Source organism: Spinacia oleracea, chromosome 1 (genome assembly GCF_020520425.1).
Source record: "Spinacia oleracea cultivar Varoflay chromosome 1, BTI_SOV_V1, whole genome shotgun sequence".
In the NCBI taxonomy this organism is placed as follows: Eukaryota; Viridiplantae; Streptophyta; class Magnoliopsida; order Caryophyllales; family Amaranthaceae; genus Spinacia; species Spinacia oleracea.
The window spans coordinates 86652033-86675013 of record NC_079487.1 but is presented as its reverse complement, the minus strand read 5'-3'; the positions used below and the strand labels follow the sequence as shown (position 1 = coordinate 86675013).

At 36.4% G+C, this 22981-nt stretch overlaps 2 protein-coding genes across 5 annotated transcripts; one reads left to right on the top strand and one right to left on the bottom strand.

The window, feature by feature from the left end:
* Positions 1–1858: 1858 nt before the first annotated feature.
* LOC110791702 (peroxisomal ATPase PEX1) lies at positions 1859–20242 on the bottom strand. 4 transcript variants are annotated; one of them, XM_021996465.2, is made up of 17 exons: positions 19983–20242; positions 19439–19612; positions 18201–18300; positions 16855–17331; positions 15359–16099; positions 14905–14996; positions 13971–14044; positions 13485–13707; positions 12940–13033; positions 12676–12830; positions 11815–12042; positions 10358–10558; positions 9640–9765; positions 9473–9534; positions 6901–7018; positions 2781–3065; positions 1859–2270 (listed from the first exon to the last, which is right to left on the bottom strand). In XM_021996465.2, the coding sequence occupies exons 1-17, from the start codon at positions 20181–20183 to the stop codon at positions 2232–2234; spliced, it is 3390 nt and encodes a 1129-aa protein (XP_021852157.1). In that variant the 5' UTR covers positions 20184–20242; the 3' UTR covers positions 1859–2231. The 4 variants fall into 4 exon arrangements, with proteins under 4 accessions (XP_021852157.1, XP_021852158.1, XP_056691505.1 ...); XM_021996466.2 differs by lacking the exon at positions 19983–20242 and adding an exon at positions 18497–18616 and having other exon boundaries at positions 19439–19578; XM_056835527.1 differs by lacking the exons at positions 19439–19612; positions 19983–20242 and adding exons at positions 18497–18616; positions 19012–19166.
* Positions 20243–20837: 595 nt separating this feature from the next.
* On the top strand, positions 20838–22430 carry LOC130465499 (uncharacterized). Its single transcript, XM_056834281.1, has one exon. It carries the CDS (start codon positions 20838–20840, stop codon positions 22428–22430), a length of 1593 nt encoding a protein of 530 aa, XP_056690259.1.
* Positions 22431–22981: the final 551 nt, after the last annotated feature.

The window sequence follows — 22981 nt, the reverse complement described above, 5'->3', positions numbered from 1 at the left end:
ATATCTCTTTTTAAAACGGCCGTTTAAGAAAAGTGTATTTCTTTTTAAATACGGAGGGAGTTGTAGATACGTAGTACATGCCTAAGAAAAATGTCAATATATATTTTTAAAAAGTAAGTTATTTTATAGACCTAGCTATATATTTTATTTCAATTTTGTTTTACCTTATTTATCTAGCTTGATATACTGTTATAGGAATGATTAAGTATGTGTTGGTTTATTTTGATGAATTAAATACTTTTTTTGTACTAATTGATCATATGTTTATGTGTTATTTAATTGTGTTAAAATAAGAATTTCTCAATCGTATACTGAATATATTATAAATAAATTAGTCCACATTTTATGGAATTCCGTATTTCTTTATTTATATGATGTTAAATCTAAATCGAGATTTTATATCGTTGGCTAAATGTCTAAACAATAGTGATGTTTCTTTTTATGACAAGATAATCTTAAATTGGTTATATTTGTTAAGAAAGTATAGAAAAAATAACTTATAAAATATTTCCCATGTATAGAGTGCTTTTTTTTTAAAGGAAAATGGAATCAAATATTCTTATGAGGTGAAATTTAACAAAATAATTGTAGAATGTTTTATTTTTTATAATTTTTTTTATATCTTATCAATGAGTGATATTTGTCATCATCACATTAATTTCTTCCCTTTTAGTATAATATATAGATGCATCAAAATTATGTGTTTTGGTCTGTATATAGTCTTTTTTTTTACACCACCCTTTATTTTCGGAATTGGTGAAACCCATTTGGAAGGGATTTTGGAGAAGGAAATCCCATTTTTGCACGTCCCAAGTGTTTTTTTCATTTTGCACTCCCCAAGTGTTTTTTTTTCCCACTATTAAACCCCAAAATTTTCCATTTTCCTCCTTATTTTTCCCCAAGTGCAAAAAAAAAAGAACCACCATCAACAATGCTCTAATGGAATGGTGTTAAAGCTTCACAACTCTGATGGCCAGCAGAGACCTGCTTTCTCAATTCCCATTCTGCAATCTGTAAAATAGCCTACGTAATCTGACCAAGATTTTCAGGTAACATTATTTTTCAATCTAAAAATAATTTCTACGTTGATTACATTTTATTTTATATTTGCATTTCTTTACTAATCTATATAATTTCGTACATCCCTTCAAAAAAAAAAAAATATAATTTCGTACATGAATATGTTATTGTTACGTTATAGTATCTCTTTACCAAAATAACACATCACATTTATTTAGAAACCTAAGAAGTTAAATGTTAGGCATTCTCATATGGTAAGCACAAATTCTTATTTACATGAGGTGTACGATAAATATTGTACACCGAAGTTAAAGTTAATGTAAAATGCTTAAAAGTTACCCTTATATATGTAAAAGTTATATATTTTTAAATTTTATTTTAATAAAAAATGTTTCTTCAAAATCGCTAATAATGTATAAATTTAATTATTGAACCCTTTAAAATGTTTATCTATCAATTTTTTTTTCATAATATAAAAGTTAGATAAAACATGGTAAAAGTTAAAGAAAATTGGGTAAAAGTTATATTGGTGTACAATAAATTTATTGTACACCTCGTTCATGCAAGACCTTTTGTATCATAAGAGTTGAATACATTTGTGTGGGAAGAAGTTGCTATATTAAAGGACCCAAATTTCTCTAAAATGATCCAAATTAAATGTAGCCCCGTTGTTTAGGGACAAAAGGGTGAATCTCTACGGTGGTGCCTTTAGCGACACAAGAGAATAGGGGAGCTACTCGAGAGATGTGTAGTTAATGTATCTTGCTTGAGATGCTGGTTTTTAGTGGCAACTTGCTTTTTTGATAAATTCCAGACTTTGTATTCAAGTATAGCAGAATAAGTTGAATCCTAGCTTTTTATGCATTACATCCCGGCAGATAGTCAAAAATTAAAACATTAACTACTGGCCAATTTGGTTGGATTCTGATTTCTATGACATATGCTGAGATGTTGTCGTCTGAGTCGGAAACCCTACTTCAGATCAGATACACAGCAGCACCAATGTATCAAATGAAACATGAATCAAGCTCAGTATGACAAATGTTGACAAATTTGTTCAAACCCAGGCAGAATGAGAATACAGACCTCACCCTATTGGATTTTCTAAATACAGACCAGTAAGTTACACAGCCCCGACAACCTTCAAAACATACAGTATGCTACTGCTTGTTCCAATGGCTGGTCTTAAGTCATCTGAAGTAAGTCTCTAATCATGCCAATGTTGCTCTTTTTCCTTTTGCATCCTTAGACTGCAGGCAATTCATAAAATGTGTTAATCTTTAATCCACTCAACAATCACCAAAATTGATGCTAGAGTGTTGGTGTCTCCATCATCATGCATGCAACAGAAGAATCTAACTAGAAACTAGCAACAAATTTCCCTTTTGGAAATATATATATATCCTTGATATGGCTCTAGAAATGTTCCAATTATAAATCTTAGTTACAGGTGTATGACGTCTTGAGTGGGGTTAGCCCCGTTGAGCCTCAACTCTTGGTGTTTGGACATTTGAGCCTCAGCTCTTCCCCTGTTTCGATATAAATGCGAAAAATGAATTCGCAGATTTGGGCATCAAGTAGGCGAAATCTTCACAACTTTGTGTGAAAGAACTGCCTCTGATGTATCCAGTGCATATATATTACTTCCCCTGATGTATTGAGTGCAAATTATTCTCTGGAACCTATGGTTCCTATACAAAGCCAAGTGACACTCCCAGATATGTGGAAAAAGAAGTATGAAGTATATTTTGGAAACAAACCTGTGCAGCAATTGATCTTTTAGCATCCAAGAATTGGTTATAAATAGCTTGCAGTCTCTGTTTCTCAGACTCTGACACTGATGGTTTAGCCTTGGAAGCAATAGACTTCAGCAGTTTATCCGTAATTACAGGTGATTCTCCTGACTTGCCATCATATCCACTGTCAAGAAGCTCCTGAACTGCAGCTAACTGTGCATCTGAAAGAAGAGCTTGAAGATCCGCACCACTAAATCCATTAGTCACATATGCTATTGCACCCAAATCAACATCATCTGCCAAGGGTAGCTGAGCAAACACAATGTCAGTTTATAATTAGAAAACACTACAGTACATATTTTCTGATTAATAAGTTGGGTGAAAGCTGTATTCATCCATTCAACAAACTATATCAACAAGATGTGCCATCAACTACTTATAGCTACAAAAGTGTCCTAAAACAATTACACATAAACACCATTTTCATAGCAAATTCACAAAGCAAAGACGCATTTGTCTTAGAAAAATGTACCACCACCACCCTGTAGTGATTCTGCAGGGTCTAAGGAGTTAGGAAATACGTAAGAATATTTTCCACATGAACAAATACAGTAGGAAGCTAACTTTCATCAAGTACGATTCAACAAAAGCTAACTAAGAAAGATGATAAGATGACGGAGAAAAACACAAAAACAAAGGCAAAGGAAATCAATCATGGCAAAGGTGTGAAGGGAGCCACAAAGGAAAACCTGTTGTAGACATGATTTTATCCCAATTCATGGGTACCACCACTCAGGAATTTAACCTATAAGCTAGTTGACATCCACAAAAAAGCAGCCATGGCAATTGGCAAAGCACAACCTGCTCCTGACTGGGTCATGATAACTCACAAAAAGTTGATTGAAAGAGACTTTAGGCTAAGTTCTAATCCGTATAAGTTGCACAAAATAAAATTACAATATTATCGCCTTAATGAAAGTAAAAATCTAATTACAACTATTCAAAACTTGCAGAAAAAGATGGGTGAAATAGTGGGACCCTTAAAATTTAAGCAAGTGCTTAATCAGTCCCTCATTCCCAGATGGTCAACCGACCATCGCCAGGTTGTCTCGCCAATTGAAGAGGACAGGTGGAAACCGTCTCAACCAACTGAAAAAAAGGGATACGCCATTGCAGAAGGGAAGTTGTATGTTTCACAGCAAATTGCTTGATGTCAGACAGCCAAATTGCATACCAACTAAACAGAGCGACAAAAATGAGCAGCTCCAATCCAAAATAGCTGTCTTTGACCCAGTTCGAGACTAACACATTATAACATTGCCTTCTCCTCTTGCTAATTTTTCTTTTGTTTATTACTCCCTCCGTAATTTTTAAGGAGTCACAATTACTATTTCTGGCCATACTTTTTTTAGGAGTCACAATTCCATTTTTGGTAACTTTTACACCGACTCCCCAATTGTTTATTATCTTTTACTTCCCTATGAGCTCACTTAAATCATAAATAATTCCAATCTTGGTAACTTTTACACCCCACTTGTTTTTTTTATATTTCTTCATTGTCGACTACCCCACTTGCATCATTATTATATCAAATTCAACTTTGCTTCCTTAATACTAGTGTCGGTCAACATGTGACTCCTAAGATAATACGGAGGGAGTAACTAAATTTGTGCAGGAGAGGAGACAAATACCCACTAAATTAGACTGGTGTGTAACAAGGAAACAGCCCTCAGATAGGTCCGTCCACAGCACCACGCATCATCGCACAGAGATTTAGAATTATGCTTTTGGAAATTGATGATGACTTCAACAACATACCAGTACACCACCACCAGGATCCGCCACTTCCCACTGAGTTGTTGAAGCAGAAGGCAAGATGTTCATGGTGTTAAACCTGTACCCTAAAAGGATAGCTTCTATAACAAAATTTGACACTAAAGCTAAAATTATTACCACATAAACTAAACTTCTGAGAGGACAATATTATAGAAGGGATGATGTTTCTCTAATACTTGCAATGCTGCTGTTCGCCTCCCGAGAACTATAAAACACCAATATACTAAGACTGATTCAGAAAAGATTTAACCTGGTCATCCTGGAATGCTGGATACGACCAAATTTTACCCGAGGAAAATCTGATTATGGTATGTAACAGCTCGCAATGAGAAGCATAGTGTCTTGGTTTATAAATGATGCAGAAAAATAGCAGCAGGCAATGAAGAGCATAGTGTCCTAGTTGTTAATAATTGTTTAGGCATAAAGGAGACAGTTACCTGGGGTTAGTTGATTCTAAGGATACAAAATACTCATTTGTATAGTGTAACGAGTTAGCCTAAGGGGAAAGGTTGTTTAGGTAATGCATAATTAGTTGTTGGAATAAGCTTTTAGAAGAAGCTAGTCAGTTAGTAAAACTAAGAAATGCTATATAAAGAGAAGGATCAGAGAGAGGAAACCAGGATGAAATTATTGAAAGTTCACTTTAGTTTTATCTACACTTCAGGAGAGCACAAGCCTCTTGAAAGCTTGTACTATTTTTTATTTCCAAATTTTAATGCAAATTTACATTTTCTTCTTCCTTAATTTCTGCAGAATTTCCAGATCATTGCATATTTACATATAGTGATTAGACTGAAAGAGAGGTTACTTATTCTTAGGATGCTTAAAGTAGCTCACTCAAAACATAGCTTGTGCAAATGATGTGCAAAAATTGAAGAAACTTGCCAGCACCTATTATTTTTCTGTGTACTCCTCTTATTCTCTTAACTCTTATAGGGGTTATAAGATTGCTTCAGGTGATACATGATCTTCATTCCATTTGGCAATAAGTTGCAAAGTACATGATTATTGATTAGTAAAGGAACAAATATATCCACAACCTAAGCAGCAGCTTAAATTTGCACTATTGCATATGACATTTACAAATTAATTGATTTTCCAGGAAAAACTCATCCAGGAAAGAGAGAGAAAGACATACATTGGTTTAAGGCATAGGTAGAGTACTATATTACTAATGGATAATAGGATACCTGATTATATATACCAAAATTGGAAACCTACTCTTGTTGGTGACGTGGTTCCGGGGTACGCCTAGATGTTTCAAAGATTATTTTGACTAAATAGAATTTTCCTCACTTGTCCGGAGAAACAAAATAAATATTTTAAAGTGAATCCTTCCAGCAAAATTCTCTTGATTTTAGTTTATAGCAACAGCGGTGAAGTGTTACACAGTTAACATACACATTGGGCACATATATACGTAGTAGATATGTTCCTCCCAGAGTCCCAGGGCAAGGGTCAAGGATCAGACCCATATTGCGTGGTGGTGGTGGTTGGTGTCACAGTACCGCAAAGCGACCGACTTTATTATGTCAGCAAAGTACTACGGAACGATGATCTGACTAGTATTACATGGTAAGACACCCATTCACAGTTCTACAATCAAAAGACTTAAACGAGTCTTAAGTAGCAGTCTACGTTAATGAACATAGCATTCATTCAGCTTAAGACTGAAACTTAGTTATAACAAGACAAATAGATTGTGTTAGTAACTTGGGAGAAAATTTTGAAAAGGGAAACTTACTGATAAAATCATGTACTTGTGCCTGTTTTCTAATGTCACCTACACTTCTACCCTTCCTTGAAATAAGTCAATAACCCCTAACTTTGAAAACCTCATTAAATTGAACAGACAAGCTACTATTCCTACTAGTGTTTTGTTATTTGTGATTGTAATTTAAAATACAAAAGTATACTTATTAAGAATCTTACCCAAAAAAGGAATTAAAAAAATAAGGCCCAAATCCTATTTATGTAGCTTCTCTAGAAGTCCATGATTTTTTATCATTTTGTTTCCTTCGGTGCTTTTAATCTATTTTTTCCACCTTTTAAAATGTAAAATTACAAGTAAATAAACGCTCCACCCAATTTGATGAGTTATTTCAAAGTTGGAGGTACAATGGGAAGGGTTGAAAGTGTGGGTATCCTTTCAGGCCATAACTACGGGTTACATCAGGAGATTTTCCTTTTGATAATAATAATAATAGAAACCAGTACTTATTGCCTTATTCCACAAAGAAGAAAAAACAATCAAGAAGAAAACAATTTCAGATCTGAAGAATTCAAAGCATAAATTAAATGTACTTACCTTCCTAGAGAGAACTGTAAGAATATCTAATCTGTCATGCAAAGAAGGAAAATCACAGAACAGCAGGCGATCCAGGCGACCAGGTCGTAGCAAAGCAGCATCAAGTAAATCAGGTCTACTGCTTGACAAGAAAAACATCCACTCTCACATTTTGCACACATGAACAGGTAAAATAAAAATAAAAATAATAAAAATATGTGTATCTCACATCATTATGAATAATGGCCTACAATAAAATTAAGTACAAGTAATGTATGCAACTCTGCAGTCTGCACTGAAATCTAAAACTTGCTTTGGGTAAGTAAATGTAGATTGTAGGTGTTAAATTCATAACCATAACCACAACCAATTTTACAACCTAAGTTCAAAGATGTGATTCCACACTTTCTAGGAAGGACCAGCAGAAAGCAGCCAGAACACGAAAACTACAATATAAAAACTAAAACCAGTCTCTAACCCCAGCACTGATTTTCAGAACCAAAAGACTATGTATTCTATTCCTATCAGTTCTAATATTCTTTACAAGTATATATATTCTATCTAATCCATAGAGCATCGTTCCTAGCATGCCATATATGGTACACAGTTGCTTGGACCCCAGTGAGAACAACGAGTCTTCTAAATTTGTTCCCACTCTATTTACTTTAGACCTTCTGATTATTCCCTGAACACTATTAAACTAAGTATGGATACCCATCCCAGTTAGGATATCCTGAAAACATTCCTGCTGTAGCAACACTCAAACAGCACATGATTATGTGTCTTAAGAGGTAGAACAACAAATGAGGCGAACATCATCCTGGCTCATTCCATTTCTGTAAAGCCTATCATTTTGGGCAACTTTTGCTGAATAGCTACACAAACAATGAACCTGCGGTTAGGTAAAGCCATTCTCTGCCAAACCACTAGAGCACAGTTGCATCTGGAGGCTTGCTGAAACATGAGCTCATGGAATTTCTTTATAGGGAAACTACTACCAGGCCCCATTTAATCAGGCCTCATCACACCATTAATTATATCTCTAACACCACATTTCTTTTTCCAATTCAAATCTACGGACTACTGAGTGCACCCACTTTACCCAAAGCTTATCCTGTTTTCAGATAACAGCCCATACATGTTTTCCCAAAGCTGCAGTGTTCCAGACCCCCAGATTTTTTAGGTATGTAAACATTCTACCAAGAAGCTTTACCTGGGGCATTACTCAAAGCATTACCACGCCGCAGGTAGGATCTACGCGTAGCATATCGAGCATACCTACAAGAGAGTCTGTAGATCCTAGAACATGTCGGTAAGTCGGTACCTACTCTAGGAAACAAGGACACTTGATAAGTCATCAATAAGGAGCAGAAAGGAAACAAACACTCCCTATCCAATTATTTCATCCATTTTTCTTTCCCAAAATGCCCCAAGGGCCGTTATGTTGAATGGCATATTTAGTCACTTTGTCATCTTTGGATATTTCCAAGATCTTCTTATGTATGCTTAACCTAGAAAATCAGAACTCATAGTAATGAAGATAAAATATAAAAAGTACATAGGGAAAAGAGGTAGGGAAGAACTAATAACCAAAGTTTCTTCTGCAACGTCACAAATACAAAAGAGGCTAACCAGATTTCCTATCGAGGCAGCACACACCATACAGGTCAACCTCATGATTCTTGCCAAGCAGTGAGCCAAAAGGCTGGACATCAGATGATAATAGAATATGGACGATCAGATAACACCAACTACCAACATTTCCTAAACCTAACTACTAATGCACCAAACATAATTTTGTTTACGCACTAACTGCTGCAGCTCCCCGGCCCCATCCCACCTGCACATCAGTGAAAATTATCCCCACAAACTAAATCAAGAATTTTGATCAAAGTATCAAACTTCTCTCTTCACCATCAATAATCATCTGAAGGAAGAGAAGACCCGTAAGTAAGGCCTTATGCGTGCATAAATTAAGTTTTGTGAAAGGACACCAACCCAGGCAGAAACAAATGAAAATTCATGACCAACCTAAATACTTTACTTCCATACCAAGGTCAGGAGTTTGTAGCATCGGAAAGATTAGCAGAAACGATGCAACATTCAAAGTGGAGACATAGGTACCACCAAACTTGTCTGTTCATGCTCGGGTAGACCATTTTGCTAATGGACAAGCAGCTTGGTGGAAGACTTGTTTAGATAAGCAAGGTCATTTGGATATTAAGGAACAAGGTAAAATCAAGGTAGCATACAGCCAAAGGCACAACTCGGGGAAAGAAAAAAGAACAGGAAAGGAAGCAATTAAATTTTACGCAGGGTTCACCTTCCCAGTGACCGTTTACCACAAAAACATCCCCTCTCCTCTCCTTAACCCAGAACAAAAATTATTCATTTTACATTTAAATATTTTCCTTAGTAGGTTATATATTCTTGGAAGTACTTCCTGTAAAATATCGAGTCATCAAGATGCATACATCATGTCCTACTTAGACCTAGTTCATTAACTGTTGTTTCACTAATGAAGGAACAATGAAACCCAAAAGGAAAGATTGACGTAAACATCAAGGACTCTAGGAGTTAATGCAATACTAACCTTGTCGCTGCAAAAACAAATACTCCAGATAAGACTTCTACACCATCTAATTCAGTTAAGAACTGCAATACAATGACAGTTTTCTGATGTTAGAAAAGGCAAGACAATTTTAGTCTTTCACGTTTACAGAAACAGACAGCATATCTCAATGGCATGAAAAAAATTACCTGATTAACAACACGATCAGTGACTCCAGTGTTATCATGCCCTCTCTTAGGGGCAATGGAATCAAATTCATCGAAGAAAAGAAGGCATGGAGCAGCAGCTGCTGCTTTGGAGAACACATCTCGAACCTGAAAGTAAGTACAATCATTAAAGAAAAAAGGGTCACACAGGCACAGAGTACAAATCAACAAGATGGACTTCATAGAAAGTCCACAACTAATTCTAATTGGTAATAATACATCAACAAGTTATAGCAGCATTTGCCCTGGTAATTCAATTTGGAAAAACATTGTAATAGATTAAAGTATGAATGACGAGTTTTTCCTACAATCATACCCTGCTCACAACTACTACAAAGATGATGGTATAGTATGCAACGCATGACAAAAAGTGTAAATGTGTCACTCATACAACCCAATGTATGAAATGAAAGTTCACCATCCAGGCAACAGTCCAAAATATTCCAGCTAGACTAATCATAAAAGTCAGGTGAAGGAAGCTAACTCACTTTGATATTCCCAAATGATGCAAGTGTAGACAAAATTAGGTTGAAAATTGAATCAGAGGAAAAACCAAAGAGAAATAACAAATCAAAGAAAACTTCAGCAAGAGAAGTAACAAATTGCTGTGCAAGTGTGCATTAATTCATCAAATTCTGCAAAGCGCATCTACAACTGGCAAGGAAAGAAAATGGAAAACAATATATATGGTTGTTCTTACAGCTTGTTCAGATGCACCAATGTATTTATTCAGCAGCTCAGGCCCTTTTATCGATATAAATCTGAGAGAAGAAGCAGCGGCGGCAGCCCCAACAAAATGAGTCTTTCCGCAGCCGGGAGGGCCATATAACAGAACATTTGAGCGCATCCTTAAAGGAGATTTACCAAAAATATTTGGAAATTTTGAAGGTAGTTCAATCATCTGTTAACAAGCAAGAAAACAAATAAACAAGATACTTCAAATCCAAACCCATACAACATGAGAGAGAGAGAAAGATAGAGATCACTATTCACTAGACGGATCACTTGAAGTATTTAAATAAAGATGCTTCAATATTGTGGGAAGCTGACAAATAATTGCAAAATGTCAGATGATGATGCTCTCTATAGCTGTTCAGATAAAAGAACATTTACCCCAAAGGTTGCAGACGTCTAATCACGATCAACAACCATAAGAGCACAAGGGCAGTCTGATCTCTGAAGCAAAGTGTCCTGGAACGTATTGACTTACTGATTCAGCCTAGAATTCATTTAGAATTGACTTTTCATTCTTATACTAGGGCATCTCACAAGGCCAGTTTCTAAACATGTAAGCTGTCACAATGGCCTACCCACATTTATATTAAAATGGACCATCTAAACTACAGCCATAAAAGGATAAAATATTTGTCAGTTAATTCAGGCAACATTGCTGAATGAATCACATGCTTAAAAGCTTCAGATTTCAGAACATCAGAAACATCCAGCTGAAGATGTCAAAGTATGTACTTCCTCTGTTTTCTTTTAGTTGTTCCATATTGACTTTGGGCACTCTTCACATATTTCTATTTGACCTTTGTTAGTCTTTTATACATAAATGAAAACAGTCATGTTCGATCTTGTTAATTTCGTCTCAATATATAGTTTTCAAATATCAACTTTTTATAACTTTTACTAATAGGTAATTACTAATTAGAGTTATTAATGGTCAAAGTTGTGCCCAGTCAAAGTGGAAAAACAAAAAGAAACCAGAGGAAGTAGCATTTCTGTCAGAAATTTCAAATTTTGTCATTAAGGAAATGTTTAAAAGGGATTAAAAATATCACGCTTTTATTTTCAAGTATAGTTATTATGCTTAACACTCAAATTTTAAGATGTTCCATGAAGCAGTTATAGGATCCTTGTAGGGTCCAGGACCATCATGTTTTCTTGTTCCTCTAAACAATAAATTGATACAAAAGCGGTAGAAAACAGACTATATCATAATGCCAATCGGTTAAGAAAAGATTCACCCTAAAACCGTGATATAACCATGCAGGATGACTGATAGTCCTAGACCATCTAGTTTCTCATTCTGTAGGAGGATAAGGTGTAGATAGAAATCATAGAACTATATGTTAGATAGACATATGGAATTCCACATGAAATCCTATCTCATAATAAACCAAAAGCTACATGGATTAGGGTGAAAATATTCACCTCTTTGATGGCATCTCGAACATCGCCTAGACCACCAATATCTTCCCAACCAACATGACCACCTTCAGATGGTGACTTGGTAATATCACGCATGGAAACGGGAAGGAAATCTTGCCTAGCTTGTGCAAAGTCGTCAGCAATTAAGCTCGGGTTTACCCTTTCCAAGGCCTCGTGAGAAGGCAAAAAACGACCAATAGCTGCATGAACGCTCCTATCAACTAATGTACCCTGCAGTAAAGCAACTCTTTCTTAAGATGCAAACTATATATAGAAGGCTGGAAGCCGGAAACCCACAACAAAAGGGAAAGAATAGAAGAATCAGAAGCTTAAAATGACGGGGAGGGGGAGGGGGGGGGGGGGGGGGGCTTGGAAACTAACAGCGTCAGTCAGGAATTTTTAAGTCAACAGCAATGCTAACATTAGAGAAATTTAAGAAAAGAACCACCTGAAGGTCCCATAAAATGTATTATAAAATTATATTGTATGACTTGGAAAGAAAGAATCCTTAAATGGACAAGTAACAATATCATAACCAACTAATAAACATATACTTTAAAAATGAGGATAAACCCAGTGCCCTAGGAAGCAAAATGAGACACCTAAAGTCAATATGTGCTACCAGTTCTCTTTACAATTGAAAATTGCCTTCACTGTTCACTTATTCTGCATCATTGAAACCTATAGTTTTTCTACTTCCTTGATATACCTCCTTTCAAATATATTTGCAATCAAATGTGGCAGATGAAAGACAAGATGCATTATTGTCAATGGATCACTGGAAAGCTCGATAAGCACAAAGCTCTACATTTCATATTTATGATTCCAACTATAAAAAAAAGGGTTATTTAAAATGTGTCTTACCAGATCGTATGCATCATATCCATCACATTTCCCTGCTACATCTAGCAACACGTTTTCTGAACATTGTAAAGAACGTTTCTGAATTTCATGCTTCAAAATAGCTAGACGTTCAGAGGTAGAAGGAGCGGGTAGTTGTATGTGAAAGTCAAACCTCCCTGAATGTTCCAAATGTTGACAAATAAGAATCAGGGTACCAAAAGAAACACACAAAACTGACGACATTTACCTAACATGAAGTTGGTTCAACAAAAAATTGGAAATAACCTGAGGAACTCAGTGACTGAGGTATGCTATCGAGAGCACGAACACAAGCTATGAATGCTATAGGACCAAGGCCACATGACTGGTTTCTCTTTTCCTATTTAAAAGAAAGAAAAAGGAAAACAAAAGAAGTTATCCCAGAAGTCAGGCTTTATATAAACAAGATAAGAAACTCATACTTCCTTTCCTTCAGTTAAAGAAATGGATTTATCACAAGCATACTCAAATAGGAGAAAAACTTCTCTGAAAATTGGCACTTACGGGATTGACTTAAAGCATGCATAAAAATCTACCAAGTCTTTTTACTATTTAAAAGAGTGTTTGGTTGCTCTATAGTGTGGTGTTAAACTGTCTTCCACGTGAATTTATGGAACAAGAAGTTTTAAATATGAGTTGCTTTACTTGCTTAAGCTACTGAATGATCAAGGAAATTATCCTCTACAACCTAAATGGCAATTTACAGTTCAAGAATTTACTACGTCGTACATGCCATAAAATATATAACCATTGCGCATTAAAAAGTTAAACAATCAGTAGATACACATTACCCCATATTCATCCATGATCCCAGTGATAAATTCCGTAAGCGCAACCACAGATGCAGATGTATGAGATCCTTCAGCATCGCTCGAGGACGAAATAATGCTATCAAGATCATCAAATATGACGACAGATGGTGCATTATCCAGGGCATCTGATAAATAATCACATAGCATTTGACGGATTGACGTGACTTTTTCTACAGCCAATGTAGAGCAAGGAACAAAAACACTGAAACATGAACCTCAATTAGTTTAAAACTTTAAGATATGTTTACTTAGCAATACTGCAAATTGTTCCAGGGGAGGGTACAGAAGCTAATACTAAAGCTACTACATCTGTTTAGACAAGAAGAAATCTCTTTAGAAGAAAAAGTATTAACTTATGACCATAGAGAACAAGCCATCCTCCATTACCAAAGAAAAAAAACATATCCAGAGACTAAGAAACTGAATACAAAGGAGTTGCGTCAGAAGTTAAAAGAAAAAGCATACGTGTGCACCAAGATGTCTTTGTTTTCCTCTAGGGATTTGGCAGCAGCTGAAGCTAAAACTGTTTTTCCAGAACCCTGATAATTAAATAACAAGGTCAATTAAGCACATGCTGGAAAACTACATATCATATAATATCAGATGCAAGAATATGCATTTATGATCAACTTTCAACATTCAACAATTGCAAAGAGATTAACTTTCTGAAGTTGTTCGTCAAGTAAAAACACAGTTTATTGAGCCCAGATATTCCTCCAGGCTCCAGCGCTTTGTTCACTAATTTATCTGCCTAAGATAAACTTCGTGTTACGTTTTGCATGATTCTACCTACCCTCAATGCCATAACTGAGGCTCTACGCTAGGGAGAGAGGTGAAGAAGGGTTCAAACGTACACATCCTTCTTTATAAATTGCAAAGGGCTCTTTTGGTCTTGCCCTTGCAAAGAGCTTCTTTTAGTACCTGATTCAAAAGGTGACTAGAAAAAGTCCTTTCTTCTAAATTGCAAACATATTTACAACACCACATACGAGAAGAAGATGCTTATAGGGCATGGGTTGAAAAAAGAAATCCTTCAATAACAATGATCATTCAAAATGGAGCTTTATCCTGTAAAAGGAGATTCTTCTAAGCCTCTTTTCTCCTACCAATGTGCACAGGTGACAAATTAAGCATCCATTACCTAGAAGGAAAGGAGAGTAACTCTCCAGAAAATAACTTTTTTAAAATGAATCAAACAAATAGGAAAGAGTAGGTTTGACAATTATTCTCGTTATGTGAGAGCTCACATACAAGTATTTTTATTAAAGGTCAATTTGAAATACTGTGTGGATGGGAGGATGTTTATGGTATTAGCTGAAGAAGAAATAAGAAACTATTTTTGCAGTATTGCTGATTATCATTTACTCTTAGGGAAATAAACAAGAGATTACAAACTTACAGGGGGACCATACACTAGGACATGACCAGGTAATGGAAGGTTGAGGTTGCTAAGCCATGTCCCACAGGCAGGAGATAACAGCAGTGTCAGCCCTGGGAAGAGAATAGTTTATGATTAGTGAGCATTGAAAGAACAACTTCACTCATCCGGCATAGAGCACAAAAAACTGAAACAACTCCCTTCATACAATTTTGTTTCAATCACAATCTTTTGAAGAGAGACTAAGACACCATTAATTGAGCAAAGAAATTCACAATATGTCAAGAAGCTAAATAAGGAAGCACGACAAACTAGAATTAGAAATCTCAGAAACTACAAAAGTTAAACTCTTTATCTTTTTATACTGCTGAAAGTCTTAAACCAAACAGCACCCCAATAATTTTCTTACGTAAAGTTCCAAGACCTATATATGAAGCGATGTACATAAACCTGTATCAGATAAAGAAGTACCTACTATTAATGACATCTGAAGCTGCAATACCCATCCAACTCAAAGAAGACATAGTTGAAGCGGTAATTTGGTTAAAGACATGGTCTTTGCAAGTCTCATACGACAGAAAGCTGCCGATGCTCAGATTTTCAGAAAATACCCTCAAAACAGCATGTACACTAGTGACCTGATCTCCTATCGGAAGCTCATAAGCACAATACTTTTGACCAGGCAAAGATTCATCAGAAACGTTTAACACGTACAAGATCTCATTTACTGATTGCAACATCATCCTTGCATCCCTTAAAGAGTCAGTTGATGACTGCCATTTATCATCAGAAACACAACTACTAGTTGTCAATTTGAAGCGAAAAAAAGTTGCAGGGCCCAAAATCAATGAAGTAGCCTTTACTCCAGCCATTGAAGTAATAGCATCAAACTGAGCCACTATCCAGGAGTAAAGGAGGCCCTTTAATCTCTCTTTAGCATTGGAAGGGAAACCACTCTCCTTAATTGCAGTATCAGCTAATCCATCAATAAGAGTAGAGACAAGTTCCTCTTGTGATGAGCAATCTGGCCCACCCATGTCACGAGTAGACTGATGAAGTGAAAGTTTATCTTCTAGATTAAAACTGTCATCAAGCATCTCTGCACTATTGTTTTGAGGATCCTGGCTATTTTGGAACAGCATAAACTGACAAGGGGAGAGAGAAAATGAAGGAACATCTTTCTTCAGATCATTGGCATATCTTTGCATATGGACCCCTGCAATACCAACAATTTTATAAAAACAGAATACAATACATACAAATTGCAGTAGACAATTGGAAAATGTGATTACCCTGCAGGCTGTTCCCTTTTGAAGAATTTACTGCCTTTTAATAAAACATTAAATAATGGCCAAATAACATAAGCAACTGCCATGAAAAAACATATTTAAGTTGCTAGATCAAGGTATTCAAGCCATAAAATGACTAATCGATGCTATTGCTTAAATTTATACAAAAACAAATTTGAACAAAAGTGTGACAAATCATAATCAATCTTAATAATGATTACAAGATATCTAAGTTAGACATATCCAGGATAAGTGCGTAAATGTCAACATGATACACAGCCAGGAACATAGAAGATACCATTCACCATATCAACAACAAATATTTGCAAGGAAAATGTTGCAGCAATATCTAACAAAACTTAATACAGTAAATGTTTGCAACACGGGCTGCTTGATCATCATTCTACAACCCTTATAATATTATTTCCTTATAACCAGAAATTGCTGCAAAGATCCAGAAGGCAACCACTTCCACACCTGTCAACCAGTAAAATACTATAGGAAAGCAACGACTTTGATCCTTCAGAAGTTCAGCAAAGATAACTTACTTACTTAGTTCTCAGCGTCAAAGAAAACAATAGCAATAATACACTTCATGTATGGAGTATTAAAAAGTAACTTCCAAAAAGCGAAAGAAATTGCACTATGAGAAAAGTTAAGCAATACCAGAGAGGCGACATACATGAGTGAAAGCTTACTCTCAGATAGCGACGCAATGATTGAGAAAGCATGATGTGTCCTTTAGCAACAGACTCGGAGAATACGAGGCGAACTATTGCATAGCGAGAATCATTCTCCTCTGTCGTAAGTTTACCACTAAGATCCTTTGCAGAAGAAGATAACTGCTTCCTCAGACTATTATTTCCAGAATTATCTATTTTCTTCTTTGAAGGTCGTCTAGGCATTATGACAACTACATGAAGAGAGTCAAACAAAAAGATTTTGGCTGTTTCTGGATGAATTAAAGCTATAGATGTTAGCTCAATGCCCACAATCCCTCCTTTTAGATGGCTATCGTGAATCAAACTCTTTTTTGGATCTTGAACACGCAAAAGCACCTTTTGGAAAGATTGAGATCCATTTAAAGAGTCTTTGTGATCAGCAGGTTTTCTACGCCTCTTTGGTGCAACAGCAACTTCAGCTCCTGCCACAAGTTGCACTGCAAGAATATTGTACAATAAACCAGTAGCATCATGAAATGGAAATGTCAAATTTCTTTCAACTGAAAGTTCAGATACAGAAGACAACTAAGGAGGCAGACAAAGATCCCCCCTCCCCAAAAAGGGAAAAAAACGTAGCATACACGCGCGAACACAAGCACACATAAAACGTTGCATGAAAATGAGGGTTTATCTTCATTGCCATGACTATTCCAATACATACAACACTGGAGCAGGATGTAACAAATTGCCTTACCACATACTTGTACTAAAGAAAAGGTGCTATTACTCAAGTCATTCTTTCATTAATTCTAAGTTTTATGCTCATCACCCTGATAGACGAACAAAAAAGATAAGCATGAAAAAAGTTACAAGAAAAACTATAATTTACTCGGAACCTAAATTTATGAAGCCTAAAAGTCTAAAACAAAGGGAATCCGTGTTGGTCCATGAAGTTTCTAAATTTTATATTAATTGTAAGTCTTAAAACAACATACAAAGCATTTTCCAAAAATTGTGGGATGAAAGAAGAAACTAATTTCATAAACTGTGTCACTGGGAACACAACTGGCGTGCATGCAAACTGTAGCTAGGGAACTTTTTTTGAAAACAATAAACATGAAGCTATTATTAATTTGATCAATTAGAAATGAACTTAACATGAGATGAATTTTCCACTGCAATTTTATTAGGTTTTCAACTAGTTCCTCAATTATACCACAGACAGTGAATCTGAAGACTAACATACTCATAAAACCATATCATTATGGAGCAGATTCAGTTATTAGATAATTTAACTCCAACAAATCTGAAGCATGAGGAAGCACAATAGAGAACCAGAGCAGACAAAGCACCCATCATCCCTTACCCACAGTTTTATCAGGCACCAGTGAGACCACGGTAAACGTAACAATTCGATGGCCATGCAACCACAAAGGAAATCTCATCTTTCCTTCGATAATCCGTACCTATGTTAATCACAAAACACTTTCTGATAAGCACTTCAATATATAAATAAGCAGCGCTGACTTAAAGGAAGTTACCAGTAACAAATCAAGAAGTTTGTTGAAAATAGAATAACAGAAAATTAGCATTTGAAGAAATTTAGCTCATTAGGTTTACACGAACACAATAGATTGGAATGTACACGTTAAAAAAACTCACTGCGAGATGCCAGCTGTGGAGCTGTGGATGTAATGTATCATGTGATTTTGTGACTGGCAATCCTCATAACTCCACATACTCAATCAACACTAGGTTTGGTTCTTTAGGTAGTGTTTGACCCTAAAATAACATTACTTCAGACCCAGGTTCAGCAAAAAAACACTAGTAATACATGAATGTCAGTCAAAAGACACAATTCCAAGATGGACAAAGATGTGAAATTTCACAACTTCTTCACCGACGGTGGACCAAATACAGGTTTTTTCTCCACAACGCATTCCATCTTTTCAGCCAGAGGTGAAACCAAAATTTGATTTTTTTTACTTTACCAACTACACTAGAAAATTTTAGCATAAAACGAGAATATTTAACAAACGCAAGACGGATAGGAGCATCTCTCTGATCAAATACAACTCCCATTTCCTACGACACAGTTGATATGAAGGTGAAAATTCACAGTGATTGGGCAAATTGTTCAACAACCAAACAAAAGAGACAACAACACAAGCCCTTACTTATTTCAACGATAGTGTCAAAGCCTTAATCTCAATAGGATCGAGTCTTGCATGAACCAATATTTTCTCTTTAATGGTCATCCACAAAGATCCTCTGCTTCCACTTCTTCAAGTGGTATATTCCCCACGATCCCAATTGGCCCTCGCGTATTAAAATTTAAAAATGGTGAAAAGAATCACATGGCAAAGTTTTATATATATATATATATATATATATATATATATATATATATATATATATATATATAACCCTGTTTGATTTATTGAGAAAAAACATGCCTATTAGTATTAGGGTATCAATGATCATTCATAAAACCCAAAACCATAACAACTTGAACCACACAATCGGTGCAAAAACCTACTTTTTAATAAGAAACCTATTATTTATTATCAAAATCCAGGAAAAACAAACAAAGGGAGAAAAAACCTGATTCAAGATAGCAGCCTCAGCACTCTGAGCGTTGAGCTCAACAACTTCCCAGTCATCTTCAGTAACAGGTTCGATTGTGACAAGGCTAGCCTTGGGCACATTAGGATGAGCTCGAACTTGCACTATTGTACCATCTGGTAAACCGATACAAGCAGCAAATTCTTGAGCTATCTGCAATACACACACTAAAAATTAAGTATACTCAACAACATAATTTCCATATTTGCAGACAATATATTCCGAGGCAATCAATAATTCAGTACATTTCGACAAAATTTTCCAAAACAAATATCAACGAATTTAGTTTTCTAACAACTCAGATTAAATATCTGTTCTTTTATGCTTGATTTTATCAAGAAAAACAATATTGTTATTAAATTCAATTTTTGTTTTCCCTTCTCTTTGCTCGTATTTTATGGCACAAAACCAATAAGTTTGAAATTTAATTAAAACTATTTTGAAGTATTAAATTGAAAACTACAGGAACATCCATAATCAATATAAAAACAAAAAAAAAAAAGGGAAAGAGAAAGAGAAAGACCTCGATGGCGGGAGAAGAAGAGGAAGAGCCGCACCAGGCGACATGCCAAAGGCGGTCAGAGGAGAGAGAATGGAGCTGAAGAGGAAGGAAATGGGGAAGGCGATGATCGGGATGAGTGGATTCCAGTGTTTGGAGGAGAGAGAGTGGGAGTGAGACATGGCAGTTCTCTACTCCCGCCACCACTCGCACTTCCAACTCCATTTTTGATGTCACTCTTCTGTGTTTCTCCTTTACTTTGATTATATTTTTTTTGACAATGGTCTTCGTAGAATACCACACCCACAGCGGCTAAGAATTCTTCTAAAAGTTAGAGCATCTCTAATGGTGAGTTAATTTGACAATGGAGTATCTTATTAAGTTATAATATGTATAGATTTTCACACTATTTTATTTTTCAGCTAATTTATGTTCTAACGCCTAGTAATTAGCTTATTATTTAAATTGATCTCACTTATCAATTAATTATTTGGCAACTTTTGAAAGTCAATTGTAGTGGAAAATATGCAAGGGTTGTTAGGCCGTCGTCCGGAAGCGGCGCGCCACCCGATGGTGGTGTTAACTATCCAAGGTTTCATGGTAAGGGCAGGGGTAAGGGTAAAGGTAGTAGGATGCGGTTTGGGACTTGTAACATTGGCTCTTTGACAGGGAGATTAGTCGAAGTAGTAGAGGTTATGAGAAAGAGGAGAATTAACATATTATGTTTGCAGGAGACTAAATGGGTTGGAAACAAGGCAATAGAGATAGCTCCATGGGGTTATAAGCTTTGGTATTCGGGAAAAACTAGGGGTAGGTATCCTTATTGACAAAGATTATATTGATGATGTAGTGGACGTGTCCCGAAAGAGTGATCGAATTATGAGTATTAAGCTTGTGATAGGGGATGAAGTTGTAACTATTGTGAGTGCCTATGCACCACAAGCAGGACTAGAGGCGTCAACTAGACAAGAATTTTGGGAGGATTTAGAAGAAGTGGTGCAACGTGTCCCTAGAAGTGAGAAACTGATCATTGGTGGGGATCTCAACGGACATGTAGGCTCGAGTCGCGATGGATTTGAAAGCATTCATGGTGGTTTTGGGTATGGGGAGCGGAATGAAGCGGGAAATGCTATTTTGGATTTTGCATTGGCATATGACTTGGGTATAATGAACACTTGGTTTGAGAAAAGAGAATCTCACCTAGTAACCTATAGGAGTGGAGATAATACGAGTCAAATTGACTTCTTTTTAGTAAGGATTGCTTTGAGACAGTGTTACACCAATTGTAAGGTGATTCCGGGTGAGAGTACAACAACCCAACATAGACTTGTGGTACTTGATTTTCAAGGTAGAAGTTATATAAGAAAGAGTAGACCACTAGTGGAGCCTAGGATCAAGTGGTGGAAACTTCAAGGGGAGCAACAACTAAAATTCGTGGAAAAGGTGGCAAGTGAAGGTATTTGGGCCCGGGATATGGATTTGGATGTAGACTCATTATGGACAAGAATGGAGCACACCATAAAGGGAGTGGCGAGAGAAGTCCTAGGGGAATCTAAAGGAATCATGCCACCAAGTAAGGACACATCTTGGTGGAACGAAGTTGTGCAACAAGCTATAAAGAGCAAACGAGAATGCTATAAAGAGTTGGGAAAATGTAGAAGTGATGAGAACTACGAGAAGTACAAGGAGGCTAAAAGGGAAGCAAAGAAGGTCGTAAGAGAAGCTAGAGCAAAGGTGAATCATGATCTTTACGCAAGATTGGATACAAAGGAAGGTGAAAAAGACATCTATAGACTTGCTCGAATGAGAGATAGAAAGACGCGAGACATCGGGAGGATTAAATGTGTGAAAGATGTTGATCAAAAAGTTTTGGTGGGAGATAAGGAAATCAAGGATAGATGGAGGTTCTACTTTGATAGCTTGTTCAACGGGGATCAAGGGCGCGATATTGGGGATACAAATATCGCTAGGGATATGGTTAACCTAGACTTTATGCGAAGAATTCAAAAGAGAGAAGTCGAAATGGCACTGAAAAAGATGGGACGCAAGAGGGCAGTGGGGCCCGATGGTATACCTATCGAAGTCTGGAGATGCTTGGGAGAGAGAGGGGTTGTATGGTTAACAACTCTTTTCAACAAGATCTGGGGAAGTAATAGGATGCCATTAGAGTGGAGGAAGAGTACTAACATCCCCTTGTACAAGAATAAGGGTGATGTCCAGGATTGTGCCAACTATCGAGGAATCAAACTAATGAGTCATACTATGAAACTTTGGAAGCGGATTATTGAGCAAAGACTGAGGAAAACTGTGAAAATTTCGGAGAACCAGTTTGGATTTATGCCTGGGAGATCGACTATGGAGGCCATTCATCTTATAAGGCAACAAATGGAGAATTATCGGGATAAGAAGAAGGACTTACATATGGTTTTCATAGATTTGGAGAAGGCGTATGTTGTGGGGTTTTTCCGGTGAGATACCTTGGAGGTTTTCCGGTAACTTCTGAGAATTTAACAAGAATGTATTTTTATAGAGAGAGAAAGTAGAGAGAAGGCAGAGCAGCAATTGCCCTTGATTGTATTGATTGTGACCCCTTTTTCTAGGGAAGTGGGACTATTTATAGTACTAGGTTTTTGTGGGAATGACCTAATATTCCCTTTACATGATTGGCTAGGGTATGGGAGGAGGACATGTGTCCTTTCTCCTTACAATTCTCTGGTCCCTTTTGGCAATAGTGGGCTATTTGGGCCTATTGTGCTTATTCATACTACTTGGGATACTTACTACTTAAGCCCCTTTCCAGGTATAGGTACATTACATACATTTATACATATACATATACATTGTAGATACAGAGATTGATACCCATGCTCCGGAGTAGACTTCGTACGGTTTCTGCTTAGGGGGCGTAATATGTGCCATGTGTCACATTCTCATTGGTACACGAAGGCATGGTAATTTTTCCCACAACATTTGCCCCTCAAGAAGGGCATTTCTGGAAACACAATTCCGGATATCACTTCTTG

Excerpts from the sequence above, each read along its gene's own strand:
- LOC110791702 (XM_021996465.2), bottom strand. The coding sequence starts at position 20,183 with ATGGAGTTGGAAGTGCGAGTGGTGGCGGGAGTAGAGAACTGCCATGTC. Across the intron at positions 10,559-11,814 it reads TTCGAGATGCCATCAAAGAG|ATGATTGAACTACCTTCAAA; the intron begins GTGAATATTTTC and ends GCTTGTTAACAG. Across the intron at positions 9,535-9,639 it reads CTGATCGTGTTGTTAATCAG|TTCTTAACTGAATTAGATGG; the intron begins GTAATTTTTTTC and ends ATTGTATTGCAG.
- LOC130465499 (XM_056834281.1), top strand. The coding sequence starts at position 20,838 with ATGAGTATTAAGCTTGTGATAGGGGATGAAGTTGTAACTATTGTGAGT.